Below are 16,594 nucleotides of genomic sequence, written 5' to 3' on the forward strand. Positions count from 1 at the left end.
ACATGATGTTTCCCCCCCCCCCCCCCCTTCAGTCAGCCAGTTCGTTTTGCATGATTTCAGTTAAGGACCAATGGAACTGTCTAAAATGTGCAAACTCCGCCTATCCAACTCGCCCGTTTGCAAATGCATTCCATTATGGTAACATTCTATAGTTTGATAGGATTTCATCACTGATACTGTCTACCAAAGGGGTGACTTGTGTATTGGAATTGTATAGCTAATCACAGAATAGTTACATAACAGTAACACGTTGGTCCAAGCCCTTACCCACCGACACTTGGCTTTCACACCACCTGAAGTTCAATAAACTCCAGTGCCACCCAGCACATCAGTAACACAGCACAGTTTTAACTGCAGAAATCATTGCATAATACCAACTTCCATTTACTTTATTGATAACATTTTGACCAGGGATTATATTTATGAAATCTCCCCATCTGCAGATGAAAAGTATTTCCATATCAAAGCACATATTAATATTTGATTGATGGACCTTTGACCTCAAGGTAATTTCAGTACAAAAAACAGCATCTGTTTGTGAGGGAGCTATTGGGCTAGAATTATCAATAAATTGGGCTAACATGCATGAACAATTGCCAAGTCAACACGGTAAACAATACAGATACTTCCACAATAATCAAACAAGGAAAATACTACATATAAACAAAATGATCAAAGTAATTTGAGACAGTTCACATTGTAACGTTGATATCAGTTATTAAATCAGGTCCAGTAGATTCTACAATTAAATGTCAACAAATATCTTGTAAGTATGTAAAGCTAGTATGCATTTAGGAAGCACTCTGTGGGATTGTGTTAGTGTGCTGTTTCTTACAATTATACTTTAATGTTTCAAATCTACACTAGAACCAAACAGAGCTACCAGCTGGTTCTCGTATTGGGAAATGTTCCTCTTCATAATCTCCTTACAGGAACCCAGCAAACGCTCAAACGCTTGAATGTCTATTACTGGGGGGCGGGGGTGTAGGAGGAAAGAGAAAAAAGGAGGGAGTGCAAGTCAAGTCAAACAATAAAAAGCCGATAAAGCTAAACAGACCCAAACTGATCTTCTGGGCCTTTATTCATTCCGACCTGAGTTAAGCGTGCGTAAATGGAATGTAATTCCCTTTTTATGCACTTTTCTCTGTGTATTCTGACCTTGAATTTCATGAGAATAGCATGCTATTCACCTGCAATTCATTTTGGGTGGAGATTGAATAAATGAAGGTGTGGCGTAGGCATGTCTACAGATACACCATATTCGGACCTTGATTTAATTCCCTCATAATTCCACCACCTTTACACGCGAGGAACCTATTAAGGTCTCGCCAACCTACCTGTTTCATGTGGAAAAAGCATCTACTTAATTTTTTTCCAATAGAAATAACAGCATTCTCCATGCACTGTAATTTACAATTTGATAAGAGCTAGGTAAATGAGTAATCTGTTTGGATAACAGAATTGCAAATATAAATGACACATGTTTTAGATAGCCTTTATTTTACCTTAAAATCGCTGGAGACAAATGTGAAACCAGTCATATTGGCAGCATACTGAAGCATATCATCATATCAACTTTCCCACAGTCAAGTTTATGAAATGCTGTGCAATTATGTAGAATTTAAATTGTATGGCCTTTTAACTTCCAGAGACGGGCACTTTCGAATGTCTTAATTATAGGCTACCCACATTTTTTGTTTCCTTTTTCTATCATGTTAAATATTAGCCACCGTTTTGCTCTACGACCCCATAAGTTTCACAGGACTTGTCTGAAGTTAACCCACACAAATTAATAGAAGTATGGAAATAGTTTTGTGCCATTAAAAATAAAGGGTTAAATATGTGCCAAACAAACACAAATATTTCCTGAGCTTTCTTGTATCTCCTAGATATTGGACAGACACTTCAAAACCTTATTCCTTAAGATTTGCTTTTTGACTAGCTAAATGATCCATGGTATGACTAACTTAAAACAATTCCATATGTTAGCCCCCCAACGGCTTACATGTTGATCACACCGCTCGCGTTGCAAAATAAATGTACACATACATGTTATTCAATCATTGTACCCACAATGCTTTCGAGCATCAATGAGTGATTGCGTTGCCAGGTGCTAAAATAGAACTTGGTTCTATTTGTGACACTTGATGCGCTGCAAGTCCCACCTCTCTCATCTCCTCATTGGTTTTTAAGGAGCATATAACCACGTGGGTGATTGAAAGATGAACTGAGGTCCACACTCCAGTCCAGTTGGTGGTGGTAATGCACCTTAAAGTTGGTTGCCAAACGCCATATAAAGTCCAAAGAAGAAGCCTGAAGGAGGAGAGATGACTAGAAACTAACTTGGTTTACCTTTTTATCTGATTAATTGTCAGAGTAGAGGAACTTGTGCATTTCAGGTCAAATAACAACCTAATGTTTATATCCCAGGACAAATTGGCTAGCAACAGCAAGCAAGCTAGCTAAATTGCCATAAATGTTTAATGCTTTTCGACATGTCCCCAAATTAATATAGTTCGTTCAGAGTTCGTTTTGATATTTCAACCAGCATATCCTGATATCCTGATCGCTTCTGGTGTGGGTGGACAAAATCAACATGCGCACGATGGCGCACGCGGAAGCACGCGTGTGAGCGGTCTGGTCAGCATGTTAGACATTTACACGGAACCCAAACCGGCTGCGTGCGTGCGCCATTGTGCATATATTTATTTTGACCCCCACACACCAAACACGATCACGACATGCAGGTTAAAATATCAAAACAAACTCTGAACCAATTACATTAATTTGGGGACAGGTCGAAAAGCATTAAACATGTATGGCAATTTAGCTAGCTAGCTTGCACATGCTAACTAATTTGTCTTATTTAGCTAGCTTGCTGTTGCTAGCTAATTTGTCCTGGGATATAAACATTGAGCTGTTATTTTACATCAAATGCACAAGGTCCTCTACTCCGACAATTCATCCACACATAAAACTGTCAACCAAATCATTTCTAGTCATCTCTTCTCCTTCCAGGCTTTTTGATCTTTGAATTTATATGGTGAAGGCAGGACTTGCAGCACGATCTGCGTCAGAAATAGGAATTACTTCTATTTTAGCCCTTGGCAACGCAGACGCTCGTTGGCAATAATTGAATAACATATGCTCCTACATTTATTTTGCAACGGAGGCGACGTGTCCGGTCAGCATGTTACAGGCTGACCATACCGCTCGGGTGCGCAAGCGTAGCAAAATAAATGTAGGAATATATGTTATTCAATTATTGTACCCACACTGCTCGTGCGCGCCAACGAGCATCTGCGTTGGGACATCATCGGGGGACAAACAATTACAATTCTGAATAACAGCACAGCTATTTATAGCCTACTTCACTGTGGGAAAGGGTCCGCAATACATGTCATGTTGATATGATTTTTAGTTTGCTTCCATATGACTGGTTTCACATTCGTCTCCAGGGATCATAAGGAAAAATCATCTAAAACAGTTGCAGAAATAAAGAAAGTAGATGCTTTTTCTACTTGGAACTGGCAGGTTTGCTCAAACGTATTCATGGTTTACTTATTCATGGTGTAAAGGTGGTGGAATTATGAGGAAATTAAGTCAAGGTCAGAATATGGCGTATCAGTAAACACACTTCCGTCACAACTTCATTTCTTAGATCACCACGAACGAATAGCGGGTGAATAGCATGCTATTCTCATGCTTAAATTCAAGGTCAGAATACAGAGTACGCATAAAGAGAGAAGTACATTAAAAGGGAATTGCGTTCCATTTACGTGCACTTAACTCAGGTCAGAATTCCCCCCTGCTTGAATACACTCCCTGATCTATTCATTTCTGACTGCTTTAGAGACGGAGAGACAGTTATTGTAATGGTGAGAGGTTAGCATGTTTTGGGGGTATGATATTTGTGCGTCTGTAACTTTCTAACTCATCATTATTCACGATTCGCTCAGGATTATCTGCAATCATGGTAACATCCACATGAATGTAGCAGTGTTTAGAAACATATTCTATTGTTATTTACAATAAAAGTGACTCTAAAATGACACAATACATTATTTACCATTAATTTCTATTAGGCACAACCAAAACTTGCATCCAACAAGTTTGTAGAGTCATGAGCTTCATTGCATGCTAGGAAAATGGGACCAAATACCAAACTTTTGACTACTTTAATACACATATAAGTGAATTTGTCCCAGTACTTTTGGTGCCCTAAAAACTATGTACAAAAAGTGCTCTTATTTATAGACGGTTCTTCTGATATGGATGAAAATACCTTCAAATGAAATCTGACAGTGTGCACTTTAACCCCATAGTCATTGTATCATTTCAAATCCAAAATGCTGGAGTATAGAAATAAAACAACAAACAATGTGTCACTGTACCAATACTTTTGAAGCTCACTGTTGGAGCTCACTGTACAACGTACCCAGGCACTTGGTGTCCCCTACAGCATAGACGGATGCTGCACGTGGTTTGTTGGTGACCAGAGCCAGCTCTCCGAAGTATTGGCCTCTAGAGCAGCGTGCAATCTCCACCTCTGCATTGTCCAGCTGTCCTGCTTTAGTCTAGGTAGGGAGACATACAGCTGAGTCTGTTGTACCACATTCCAATGATGCTAGACGCATACATTCAGTACAGTCAGTTCCTTGCAGCAGGTACCCACAGCAACGTCTTTATTTATAGAGTAGGTCTAACACACACCCAAGTGAAGAGCAAAACATGTACACCTACTTTGCTTATTATCATGATCTTCACCTGGCCCGACTCCACGATGTAGAAACAATCTGCCTCCTCCCCCTAAAAGTGTAGAAAAGCAGTAGAAGAAGCAGTGGTTCAAAGTAAAGAATAATCTTAGATGAACTGTACAATAAAAAGCCATAATACCTGTGTTATGATGCACTCCTCATCTTTGAACGCTCTCATTCCCACGACATCAACAATCTTCATCCTCTCAGAGAGCTGAGGAAAAGACGAGGGCAGAAGGTGTGATAAAAGTATACATCAAACTTTACATGCATTCTGTACCTTCTCTTATGTTGTACTTTGAATACACAGTACAATTTTGATTGTAAAGGACACAAAAACAATTCTGTGGTCAAATAAAACAGACATACAGTGGGGCAAAAAAAGTATTTAGTCAGCCACCAATTGTGCAAGTTCTCCCACTTAAAAAGATGAGAGAGGCCTGTAATTTTCATCATAGGTACACTTCAACTATGACAGAGAAAATGAGAAAAGAAAATCCAGAAAATCACATTGTAGGATTTTTAATGAATTTATTTGCAAATTATGGTGGAAAATAAGTATTTGGTCAATAACAAAAGTTTATCTCAATACTTGTTATATACCCTTTGTTGGCAATGACAGAGGTCAAACGTTTTCTGTAAGTCTTCACAAGGTTTTCACACACTGTTGCTGGTATTTTGGCCCATTCCTCCATGCAGATCTCATCTAGAGTAGTGTTTGGGGCTGTTTTGGGGCTGTTGCTGGGCAACACGGACTTTCAACTCCCTCCAAAGATTTTCTATGGGGTTGAGATCAAGGACCTTGAAATGCTTCTTACGAAGCCACGCCTTCGTTGCCCGGGCAGGATGTTTGGGATCATTGTCATGCTGAAAGACCCAGCCACGTTTCATCTTCAATGCCCTTGCTGATGGAAGGAGGTTTTCACTCAAAATCTCACGATACATGGCCCCATTCATTCTTTTCTTTACATGGATCAGTCGTCCTGGTCCCTTTGCAGAAAAACAGCCCCAAAGCATGATGTTTCCACCCCCATGCTTCACAGTTGGTATGGTGTTCTTTGGATGGAACTCAGCATTCTTTGTCCTCCAAACACGACGAGTTGAGTTTTTACCAAAAAGTTATATTTTGGTTTCATCTGACCATATGACATTCTCCCAATCTTCTTCTGGATCATCCAAATGCTCTCTAGCAAACTTCAGACGGGCCTGGACATGTACTGACTTAAGCAGGGGGACTTGGCGGCGTAGTGTGTTACTGATGGTAGGCTTTGTTACTTTGGTCCCAGCTCTCTGCAGGTCATTCACTAGGTCCCCCCGTATGGTTCTGGGATTTTTGCTCACCGTTCTTGTGATCATTTTGACCCCACGGGGTGAGATCTTGCATGGAACCCCAGATCGAGGGAGATTATCAGTGGTCTTGTATGTCTTCCATTTCCTAATAATTGCTCCCACAGTTGATTTCTTCAAACCAAGCTGCTTACCTATTGCAGATTCAGTCTTCCCAGCCTGGTGCAGGTCTACAATTTTGTTTCTGGTGTCCTTTGACAGCTCTTTGGTCTTGGCCATAGTGGAGTTTGGAGTGTGACTGTTTGAGGTTGTGGACAGGTGTCTTTTATACTGATAACAAGTTCAAACAGGTGCCATTAATCCAGGTAACGAGTGGAGGACAGAGGAGCCTCTTAAAGAAGAAGTTACAGGTCTGTGAGAGCCAGAAATCTTGCTTGTTTGTAGGTGACCAAATACTTATTTTCCACCATAATTTGCAAATAAATTCATAAAAAATCCTACAATGTGATTTTCTGGATTTTTTCACACACCTCGAGAGACTTTAGAAGGGGTACACACTCAATGAAGGCTTCATACATCTTTCTCTTCTTGGCATTGTTCTTCACTATGAGTCTATGGAATGTGGCCCGATCCTAAAACATTCACATAAAGGTTACAACCCATCTCTCATAGATACACATTAAACACACACACACACTACTGTGACTCACCAATCCCCACAGTGCCCCCTCCTGGGTGGCCATGATAGTGGCAGCGCGCGGGGTGTTGTACATGAGAGCCAGCTCCCCGAAACTGCCCTTATTGTCATACTTCCCCACACACTTTCCAACTCCATCAATCAGCACAACAATGTCGTACACACCCCTACAGCAGACAAAGAGAGGTACACAGGACACCAGAGGAATCAAAGAACATCATATTCACATGATTAGGCCTAATGCTCCTCAAACAGAAAAAAATGATAGATTCAACACACACACACACACACACACACACACACACACACACACACACACACACACACACACACACACACACACACACACACACACACACACACACACACACACACACACACACACACACACACACACACACACACACACACACACACACACACACCGCTCTATGACATAGAAGTTGTCTCCATCCTCCCCCTGGTTTATGATGTGCTCCTGTGGTTTGACCAACACCTCAAACATGCCATCCAGAACCTCTAAGAACTGCTCCTGAAGGAGAGAAACAACAGTCACACATTAGAAGAGGACCATGTGTGTGTGTTTGCATACTAAACTGGGACACCCAGCAAGTATCACACAAATGAATCCATACAATCTCTAATGTGTATTGTCTCTATTGAGAGGGGGCTTGTTGAGTTCATAACCAAACAAAAGATAAAAAGATAAAAGAGTAAGTGCTATTACTTTTAACTTACAAGTTACTCTCACTGAGTTAGAATGAATTACTCTCAGTGGCTTACAAGGACTTGTCACGACTTCCGCCGAAGTCGGTTCCTCTCCTTGTTCGGGCGGCTCTCGGCGGTCGGCGTCACTGGTCTTCAGGCCATCATTGATCCACTTTTCATTTTCCATTTGTTTTGTCTTGTCTTCTCACACACCTGGTCTCAATTTCCCTCATTACATGTTGTGTATTTAACCCTCTGTACCCCCCATGTCTTTGTGCGGAATTGTTTATTGTAAGTGCATGTGCACGTTTTCTCTGGTGCGTGACAGGTTTTGTACCCATTTGTTTGTGTGTCTGGTTACCAGTGTTTTTTTAAATAAAACTGCTCCGTTGATTACCCAGTTTTGCTCTCCTGCAGAATTCCTACAGAATTCCGCACCGCTAATGGAGTCAGCAGGAGCAGGTGCCCCTGGTATAGGGGTGGAGGAGCACGTCCGGGAGCACGCGTCGATGCTCCACCATCTTGGCACCGCCATGGACCGCGTTGTCCAAACAATGGACCGCTGGGAGAGACAGGTCCTGGTCCCTGTGGGATTCGTCTCGTCTTTCCCCGGGAATACGACGGGACTGCTGCAGGCTGCCAGGGGTTCCTGTTGCAGCTCGTCCTATACCTGGCAACCGTCCACCCGGCCCCTTCGGGCCGTGAGAGGGTGTCCGCCCTCGTCTCGTGCCTCTCTGGGAAAGCCCTGGAGTGGGCCAACGCCGTGTGGGGAGAGGGAGATGCAGCGTTGTACCATTTTGAGGAGTTCACCCGCCGCTTCCAGGCAGTCTTCGACCACCCGCCCGAGGGTAGAGTGGTGGGTGAGCGGCTCTTCCATCTGAGACAGAGGACGAGGAGCGCCCAGGAGTTCGCCCTGGAGTTTTGGACCCTGGCCCCCGGCACGGGATGGAACGACAGGGCCCTAATCTACCATTATCGTTGCAGTTTGCGCGAGGACGTCCGTCGGGAGTTGGCCTGCAGAGACACCACCCTTCGACCAGCTGGTGGACCTGTCCATCCGTCTGGATAACCTGCTGGCTACTCGCGGACGTCCAAATCGGGGTCTGTCGGTCGGGGGGGAGACGAGTGGAAGACGGCTTTCAATACCACCTCAGGGCACTATGAGTACCTCGTCATGCCGTACGGGTTTGAGTTTGAGTTTATTTTTTTACAGGGACAGTGCACATTAATCAACGTTTCAGTAAAAGTGCCGGTTTTAGCCAGCCGGCTAATTTTCAACCGCAGTCCCTGGGCAGGTTATTAAAAACAATTACAATATAGACAATAGCAACATAGAACAGGCAAGACATAGCAACATAGGACAAGCAAGACATAGCATACAGACAGAGCAACATAGGACAAGCAAGACGTAGCATACAGACAGAGCAACATAGAACAAAAAGCAGCAAGACAAAATTCATAAAAGCAACAAAGTGTTTCCACACCTCACAAGCTACAGACAACAGACAACATGGAAAGCGGCAACACACAGCTAGGGACCATGTTCACAAATCTGATTGACCTTTAGCCATGTCTTCAAGCATTTTGTGAAAGTGTGATATGTGGTGCAGTTATGTGTGTCTGATGGCAGTGTATTCCAGACATGGGAAGCTCTCACAGAGAATGCAGATTTACTAAAGGTGCTTTTCCTTAGGGGAACTATACAGTCACCTCTCATGGCAGACCTTGTGGATCTGCTGCCATATGTCTGGGTTTTCTGTTTAACAAAAATATTGAGTGGAGGGGGAGCCAGGCCATTAAGGATCTTGAATACAAGACATGCGTCGGTGTATTGCACAAGACTTTCCCAACTCAAGAGCTCATGCTTTCTAAGGATGTGACAATGATGATGGCTATTGGGCTTCCTGTCAAGCACTTTGAGAGCCTGTTTGTAGACAGACTGAATAGGTTTTAATGTTGTACAGCAAGCTTGGGCCCAACTAGTCAAGCAGTATGTTAAGTGGGGGAGTATCATAGATTTGAAGTACAGTTTTGCTACCTCTGTAGTCAAACAATTTCGTATAAATCGGAAATTAGCTAGGTTGAATTTGGTTATTTGAATTACCTTTTTCACATGCTTTTTAAAAGAGAGGTTGGAATCAAGTATGATGCCAAGGTACTTAAAATCGGATACCACCTGGAGCTTCTCCCCTGACACATAGACATCTGGCTCAGTAGCATCTGTTGCCCTCTTTGTGAAGAACATGCAAAAAGGTTTTTTCACATTGAGATGCAAACACGAGTCACTGAGCCACTTTGTAACCTGGACCATTACAGTAGTGAGTTCTTGTGCAGCTTGTTGTTTGCTCTTTGCATGCACATATATCACTGTATCATCTGCATACATTTGAACTTCAGACCCAGTACAGACAGAAGGTAGATCATTAATGTACAGGCTGAACAGGAGGGGCCCCAGTATTGACCCTTGGGGCACGCCCACATCATAGCTACGAGTGGGCGACAGCTCATTGCTCACTCTGACACACTGAGTTCTGCCTTCAAGGTATGATTTCATCCATCTCAAGGATCAGGGGAAAAGTTGATGAATGCGCCATCAATCTTCCAAGCGTTTGTAGACGAGATTTTCAGGGACCTGCACGGGCAGGGTGTAGTGGTGTTTTTGGATGACATTCTGATGTACTCCGCTACACGCGCCGAACATGTGTCCCTGGTGCGCAGGGTGCTTGGTCGGCTCGAGAGTAATGGGCAGGTGGAGAGAGTAAACCAGGATGTGGGCAGGTTTCTGTGGTCTTATTGCCAGGACCGGCCGGGGGAGTGGGCGGTGTTCGTGCCCTGGGCCGAGATGGCACAGAACTCGCTCCGCCACTCCTCCACTAACTGCTCCACTAGCCGGTTTTGGCACCTTGGCATCAGAGTCAGACCGAGGTTCCTGCGGTGGTCGACTGGTTCAGGCATGCGGAGGAGACATGGGAAGCTGCCCATGCTCATCTTCAGCGGGCCGTGCTGCGCCAGAAAAACAGCACAGACCGTCACCGCAGTGAGGCCCCCGTGTTCACACCGGGGGACGGGGTCTGGGTCTCGACCCGAAACTTGCCCTGCCGGAAGCTGGGCCCGCGGTTTGTGGGGCCATTTAAAGTCCTGAGGAGAGTGAACGAGGTTTGTTACAGGTTACAGCTTCCCCCCGATTACCGTATTAACTCCTCGTTCCACGTGTCTCTCCTCAGGCCGGTGGTGGCAGGTCCACTCCAGGAGTCTGAGGTGGGGGAGGTTCCTCCGCCCCCTCTGGACATTGAGGGGGCCCCGGCGTACTCCGTTCGCTCCATACTGGATTCGAGGCCTTGGGCGAGGGGCGTTCAGTACCTCGTGGAGTGGGAGGGGTACGGTCCGGAGGAGAGGTGCTGGGTTCCGGTCGAGGACGTGTTGGACCCTTCAATGCTGCAGGAGTTCCATCTTCTCCGGATTGCCCTGCGCCTCGCCCTCTGGGTCGTCCCTGAGGCTGGTGTCGGCGCGCAGCTGGAGACGGTCAAGGTCGGTACCTCTCCTTGTTCGGGCGGCGCTCGGCGTCGCCGGTCTTCTAGCCCATGTCTTTGTGCAGAATTGTTTATTGTAAGTGCATGTGCACGTTTTCTCTGGTGCGCGACGGGTTTTGTACCCATTTGTTTGTGGTTCTGGTTACCGGTGGTTTTATGAATAAAACTGATCCGTTGATTATCCAGTTTTGATCTCCTGCGCCAGACTTCCCTGCCACCAGTTACGCACTCCCTTACAGGACTACATACAATACTCTACCTGGTCGAGAGTTTTGAACAGTAGAATGTCTCGGCAGGCGTCCTGGAGTCTGCGACGCTGCTCGTCTGATTTGGAGTGTACCACCCGCGGCTCAAAGTCCTCATCCTCATCATCGTCTGGGTTATAGGCCTCTGCACAGACTGGGGGAGCAAAATGACTGTGACACACACTGGGGACAAACAAATTCACTCAAAGGGAATGTTGTAACTAACACACAAGTGAGACTGAAATAATATTTTTTATACACAGCATATAATGGATGCAAAACCAAAGGATGACACTCACCAGATGCTCTGCGACTGTATTTATTAGGGTTGGAGGGGGGCACTATCGAGAGAGAGAAATGTTTCAGCATCAGATATTAAGTTGGTCCCACTGAACATCATTAGTTGTTCTTATGGATCCAGTGACACACTTTAGCTTACAGTGCATGACCATCCCCCTACTACCATACCAGATTCTTCTCTCTAATTTTCTCTCATCACTTATTGTCAGGGCACAGAAACCGAGTTATCAAGAGGCAGAGATACCCACAAACAAACTTGTATTATTTTGTTTAAAATAGACTTAAAAGTGAGAGTTAAAAAAGTTATATAATTTAGAGTAAAAAGGTTATAATAAAAATACAGAGGAGAAAATCTTTTAAAATAGATTTAATAATCAAATCATGAAGAATATTGCAAAAATAGTGGCCAAATAGAGATAAAAATGTCACTCACTATAGGCATCATCAGAGTCTTCATCTTCATTTGATTCAACTGAAATACTATCAAAAGCCACTCCTTCCCGTGTAGAATCGGCTAAGCTTTCTTTGACATGCCTGTCGTGTTTTCGGCTGTCTTGTAGACGCGTGAAATATTGGATTGCAAATTCAACCAAATCTGGCGGTCGGCGCCGTAGTACCTCCACAGTGTATCCTTGCAGCAAATCCATCAAGCCAGCAGGTATCTCGATGCTCATCACAGAACTATGATAGGCCGAGCCTATAAATTATCTTTAACAAGTTTAAAAATACAATTTTGAATTAAACTATCTGCCTAATCCATAGCAATAGGCCTAAGAAAATCATAGAACTCTATGCCAATCAAGAGTTTCCAAGACCAGGGATTTGTAAAATTTAAGAACTCATAAAGAATGCTAAATAGCCTGAGTATTAAAAATACAATAGCATTTGAATATAACCTTCAGTGTCTGTCCAATATAAAATGCATCCATCCACCAATGTTGCCAAGACTTTGTGAGGATAAAGAGAGCCAGATCAATGATCAGCAGCCATGGCAAATCTCAAAGTAGGTTAAATGTCAAACAAATACATTTACTAAAAACTCCCAATGACAGCAATCAAACAAATACATTTTTAACCAATCTACCGACCTCCTTGCATTGTGGCCTTTTGAAGAGGAGTTAAGGTCTGACATAATGCATGGCCTACTTTGATAAATGCACACAGCGCGGTTCTGCCCCCCCCCCCGGCGATACCCACCATCCTTTACCCCACCCCCGTCCACGTCGACTGGTTCATTGACAGGGCTACCGGTTTCCCCATTTAGACTAGAAGCAGTGTATCGGAAAGTATTGACTGGGTATACGAGGTTGTCAAAACCTTCAGATCAAATGTAGTTCATGCCAGTCTAACCTAGGCCAATTGTGTATCGGACGTTGACGCAAGGTGCTCTATCTGTGGTCTGAAGTAGGCTATTACAGTCATTCATTTCTGGGAAGGGGAGCGTTATCAACTATTTTCTAGTATACAGTATTTCTATGGACCTGTCCGACCAACATGCATATTTAATGTCACTTTCAAAAGACACAACAGCCTAATGTGAGCCACACAGCATGTGTACATATGTACATATGCTAGACAATCTGGACCCTCTCTTTCTAAAATTATCTGCCGAAATTGTTGTAACCCCTATTTACCAGCCTCTCTTTCGTATTGTCTGAGATTCCCAAAGATTGGAAAGCTGCCCTCTTCAAAGGGGGAGACATTCTAGACCCAAACTGCTACAGACCTATATCTATCCTACCCTGTCTTTCTAAGGTCTTCGAAAGCCAAGTGAACAAACAGACTACCGATCATTTCGAATCCCAGTTTCAGAACTGGTCATGGGTGCACCTCAGCCACACTCAAGGTCCTAAACGATATCATAACCGCCATTGATAAGAGACAGTACTGTGCAGCCATATTCATCGACCTGGCCAAGGCTTTAGACTCTGTCAATCACCACATTGTTATTGGCAGACTCAACAGCCTTGGTTTCTCAAATGACTGCCTTGCCTGGTTCACCATCTACTTCTCTGATAGAGTTCAGTGTGTCAAATCGGAGGGCCTGTTGTCTGGACCTCTGGCAGTCTCTATGGGGGTGCTACAGGATTCTATCTAGAATTGGCTTCCTATTTCGCAAATCAAAGCATCCTTCACTCATGCTGCCAAACATACCCTCGTAAAACTGACCATCCTACCGATCCTTGACTTTGGCGATATCATTTACAAAATAGCCTCCAATACCCTACTCAATAAATTGGATGCAGTCTATCACAGTGCCATCCGTTTTGTCAGCGACCTGTACGCTCTCGTTGGCTGGCCCTTGCTTCATACTCGTCACCAAACCCGCTGGCTCCAGGTCATCTACAAGACCCTGCTAGGTAAAGTCCCCCCTTATCTCAGCTCGCTGGTCACCATAGCAGCACCCACCTGTAGCACGCGCTCCAGCAGGTTTATCTCTCTGGTCATCCCCAAAACTAATTATTCCTTTGGCCGCCTCTCCTTCCAGTTCTCTGCTGCCAATGACTGGAATGAACTACGAGAATCTCTGAAACTGGAAACACTTATCTCCCTCACTAGCTTTAAGCACCAACTGTCAGAGCAGCTCACAGATTACTGCACCTGTACACAACTACCTCTTCCCCTACTGTATTTATTTTGCTCCTTTGCACCCCATTATTTCTATCTCTACTTTGCACATTCTTCCACTGCAAATCTACCATTCCAGTGTTTTACTTGCTATATTGTATTTACTTCGCCACCATGGCCTTTTTTTGCCTTTACCTCCCTTATCTCACCTCATTTGCTCACATTGTATATAGACTTATTTTTCTACTGTATTATTGACTGTATGTTTGTTTGTTTTACTCCATGTAACTCTGTGTTGAACTGCTTTTGTAAATGAGAACTTCTTCTCAACTTGCCTACCTGGTTAAATAATTTTATTATTTTACCTTTATTTAACTAGGCAAGTCAGTGGGTTAACTGCCTGTTCAGGGGCAGAACGACAGATTAGTACTTTGTCGGCTTGGGGATCTTGCAACCTTTCGGCAACACTCTAACCACTAGGCTACCCTGCCTGAAATAAAATAAAAAACTCAATTTCATGGGCTCATGTCTGTTAAATTGTCTGTCTGTAATGGAGTGCCCCAGGGCACTGTACTCAGTCCCCTCTTATTCACTATTTATATAAATAATTTAGATAAAAGTGTGCAAAATGCGCAACTTCACTTTTATGCTGATGATACTGTTATTTATTGTTGTGCCTCGTCTCTCACAAAAGCTTTCCAAAACTTGCAAACTGCTTTTTATACTGTTCAACATACCTTGTGTCAATTGAAGCTTATCCTCAATAGTGACTAAACTAAATGTAATGGTGTTTTCTAAAGCAAGAAATAGATCTCTAAACCTTTCACCTATTACTACCTGTCAGGGCAATGAGATTGAGACTGTAACCTCATAAATATCTTGGAATTTTAATTGATGGCGGCCTCTCTTTTAAATTGCATATTCAAACAACTTACAAAAAAATGTAAGCTGAAGTTGGGATTTTATTTTAGGAATAAGGCCTGTTTTTCTTTTGAAGCCAAAAGCAGGATAGTATCAGCTAAATGTATGCCTTTACTAGACTATGGGGATATTTTATATATGAATGCTTCTGCTCAGTGTTTGAGATCAATTGACACCCTTTACCATGGTGCATTGAGATTTATTTTAAACTGCAAAGCCCTTTCTCACCACTGCACTTTATATACAAGGGTTGGCCGGCCTTCTCTAGTCACTCGTAGGCTCAGTCACTGGTATACCTTTATTTACAAAGCCATTTTGGCTTTACCTCCATTTTATTTGGGCATTTTTATTGTTCATAAATGTGGTGGGTACTCTCTTCATTCACAGGACTTTATCCTGCCAACTGTTCCAAATGTCCGAACTTAATTTTGTAAAAGGGCTTTTATGTACTTTGCGCCATCGGCTTGGAACACCTTACAAAATACTTTTAAACTGGAAGAACTTATCCCGATTGGTGTTTTTAAATCACTGATGAAAGATTTTGAGATTGATTCCCTGACCTGTCAATGTTTTTTATGATTTTGTTATACTCTTGTGAATTCTATGGTTTTTACTAGATTACTTGTCGTTTTTCATGTTGTCTGTCTGTAATTGTGTAATGACTTGGTGCTGCCTATCTTGGCAGCATCTTGAAAAAGAGATTTCAAATCTTAATCAGCCCTTCCTGGTTAAATAAAAATAAAGAAATAAAAATGTACAACATTAACAACGTCTACACTGTATTTCTGATCAATTTGATGTTATTTTAATGGACAGCATGCCAATTGCATGCTCCCTGTCCCCAGCACAAGGTGCAGCTGTGTAATGATCATGCTGCATAATCAGATTGTTGATATTCCACACCTGTCAGGTGTATGGATTATCTTGGCAAAGGAGAAATGCCACCAATAGGGATTTAAACAAATTTCTGCACAAAATCTGAGAGAAATTTCTGGGATCTTTTATTCCAGGTCATGAAACATGGGACCAATGTTGCATTTATATTTTTTGTTCAGTATAATATGATATAACAGACGGTTACTTAAATCGAAATCGACGCCCACCCACCAAGTTGTGGGCTATAACGCAAGCTCTAGCAACCAGAAGGTTGCGAGTTCAAATCTTCTCATGGACAACTTTAGCATTTTAGCTCATTAGCAACTTTTCCAGTACTAACAACTATTGTATCTACTTTGTAACAACTTATCATGTTAACTAACCCTTTGACCTAACTCCTAAACGTAACCCTAACCCATAGCCTAGCTGACGCCAGTCAGCTAATATCATGCATTTTGCAAATTCGTAACATATAGTACATTTTGTACATTTGTAACTGGTAATTCTTAACATACCATACGAAATGGGTGATGCACACCCACAAATTAATACATAACATACGAAATGCTCCGACACCAGGTTGGCCAGCAGGTCAAACTTACGACTAAAATGAAGGAGTCACTCGAAAAAAAACGAATAATGACTTGTTCGTAAACTGCACAATACTACAGCTCAGTGAATCGCTCATTGTGTAAACTGACAGTC

General features: G+C 43.0%; 1 protein-coding gene across 1 annotated transcript; it reads right to left on the bottom strand.

Annotated features, from left to right (window-relative positions):
- Positions 1–373: 373 nt before the first annotated feature.
- LOC109890275 (cAMP-dependent protein kinase type II-alpha regulatory subunit) lies at positions 374–14,015 on the bottom strand. Its single transcript, XM_031825518.1, has 10 exons — positions 11,958–14,015; positions 11,524–11,565; positions 11,239–11,378; positions 7,167–7,273; positions 6,755–6,908; positions 6,575–6,676; positions 4,897–4,971; positions 4,744–4,809; positions 4,439–4,577; positions 374–969 (listed from the first exon to the last, which is right to left on the bottom strand). Exons 1-10 carry the CDS (start codon positions 12,196–12,198, stop codon positions 845–847), a joined length of 1,191 nt encoding a protein of 396 aa, XP_031681378.1. The 5' UTR covers positions 12,199–14,015; the 3' UTR covers positions 374–844.
- Positions 14,016–16,594: the final 2,579 nt, after the last annotated feature.

Source organism: Oncorhynchus kisutch, linkage group LG5 (assembly GCF_002021735.2).
Source record: "Oncorhynchus kisutch isolate 150728-3 linkage group LG5, Okis_V2, whole genome shotgun sequence".
In the NCBI taxonomy this organism is placed as follows: Eukaryota; Metazoa; Chordata; class Actinopteri; order Salmoniformes; family Salmonidae; genus Oncorhynchus; species Oncorhynchus kisutch.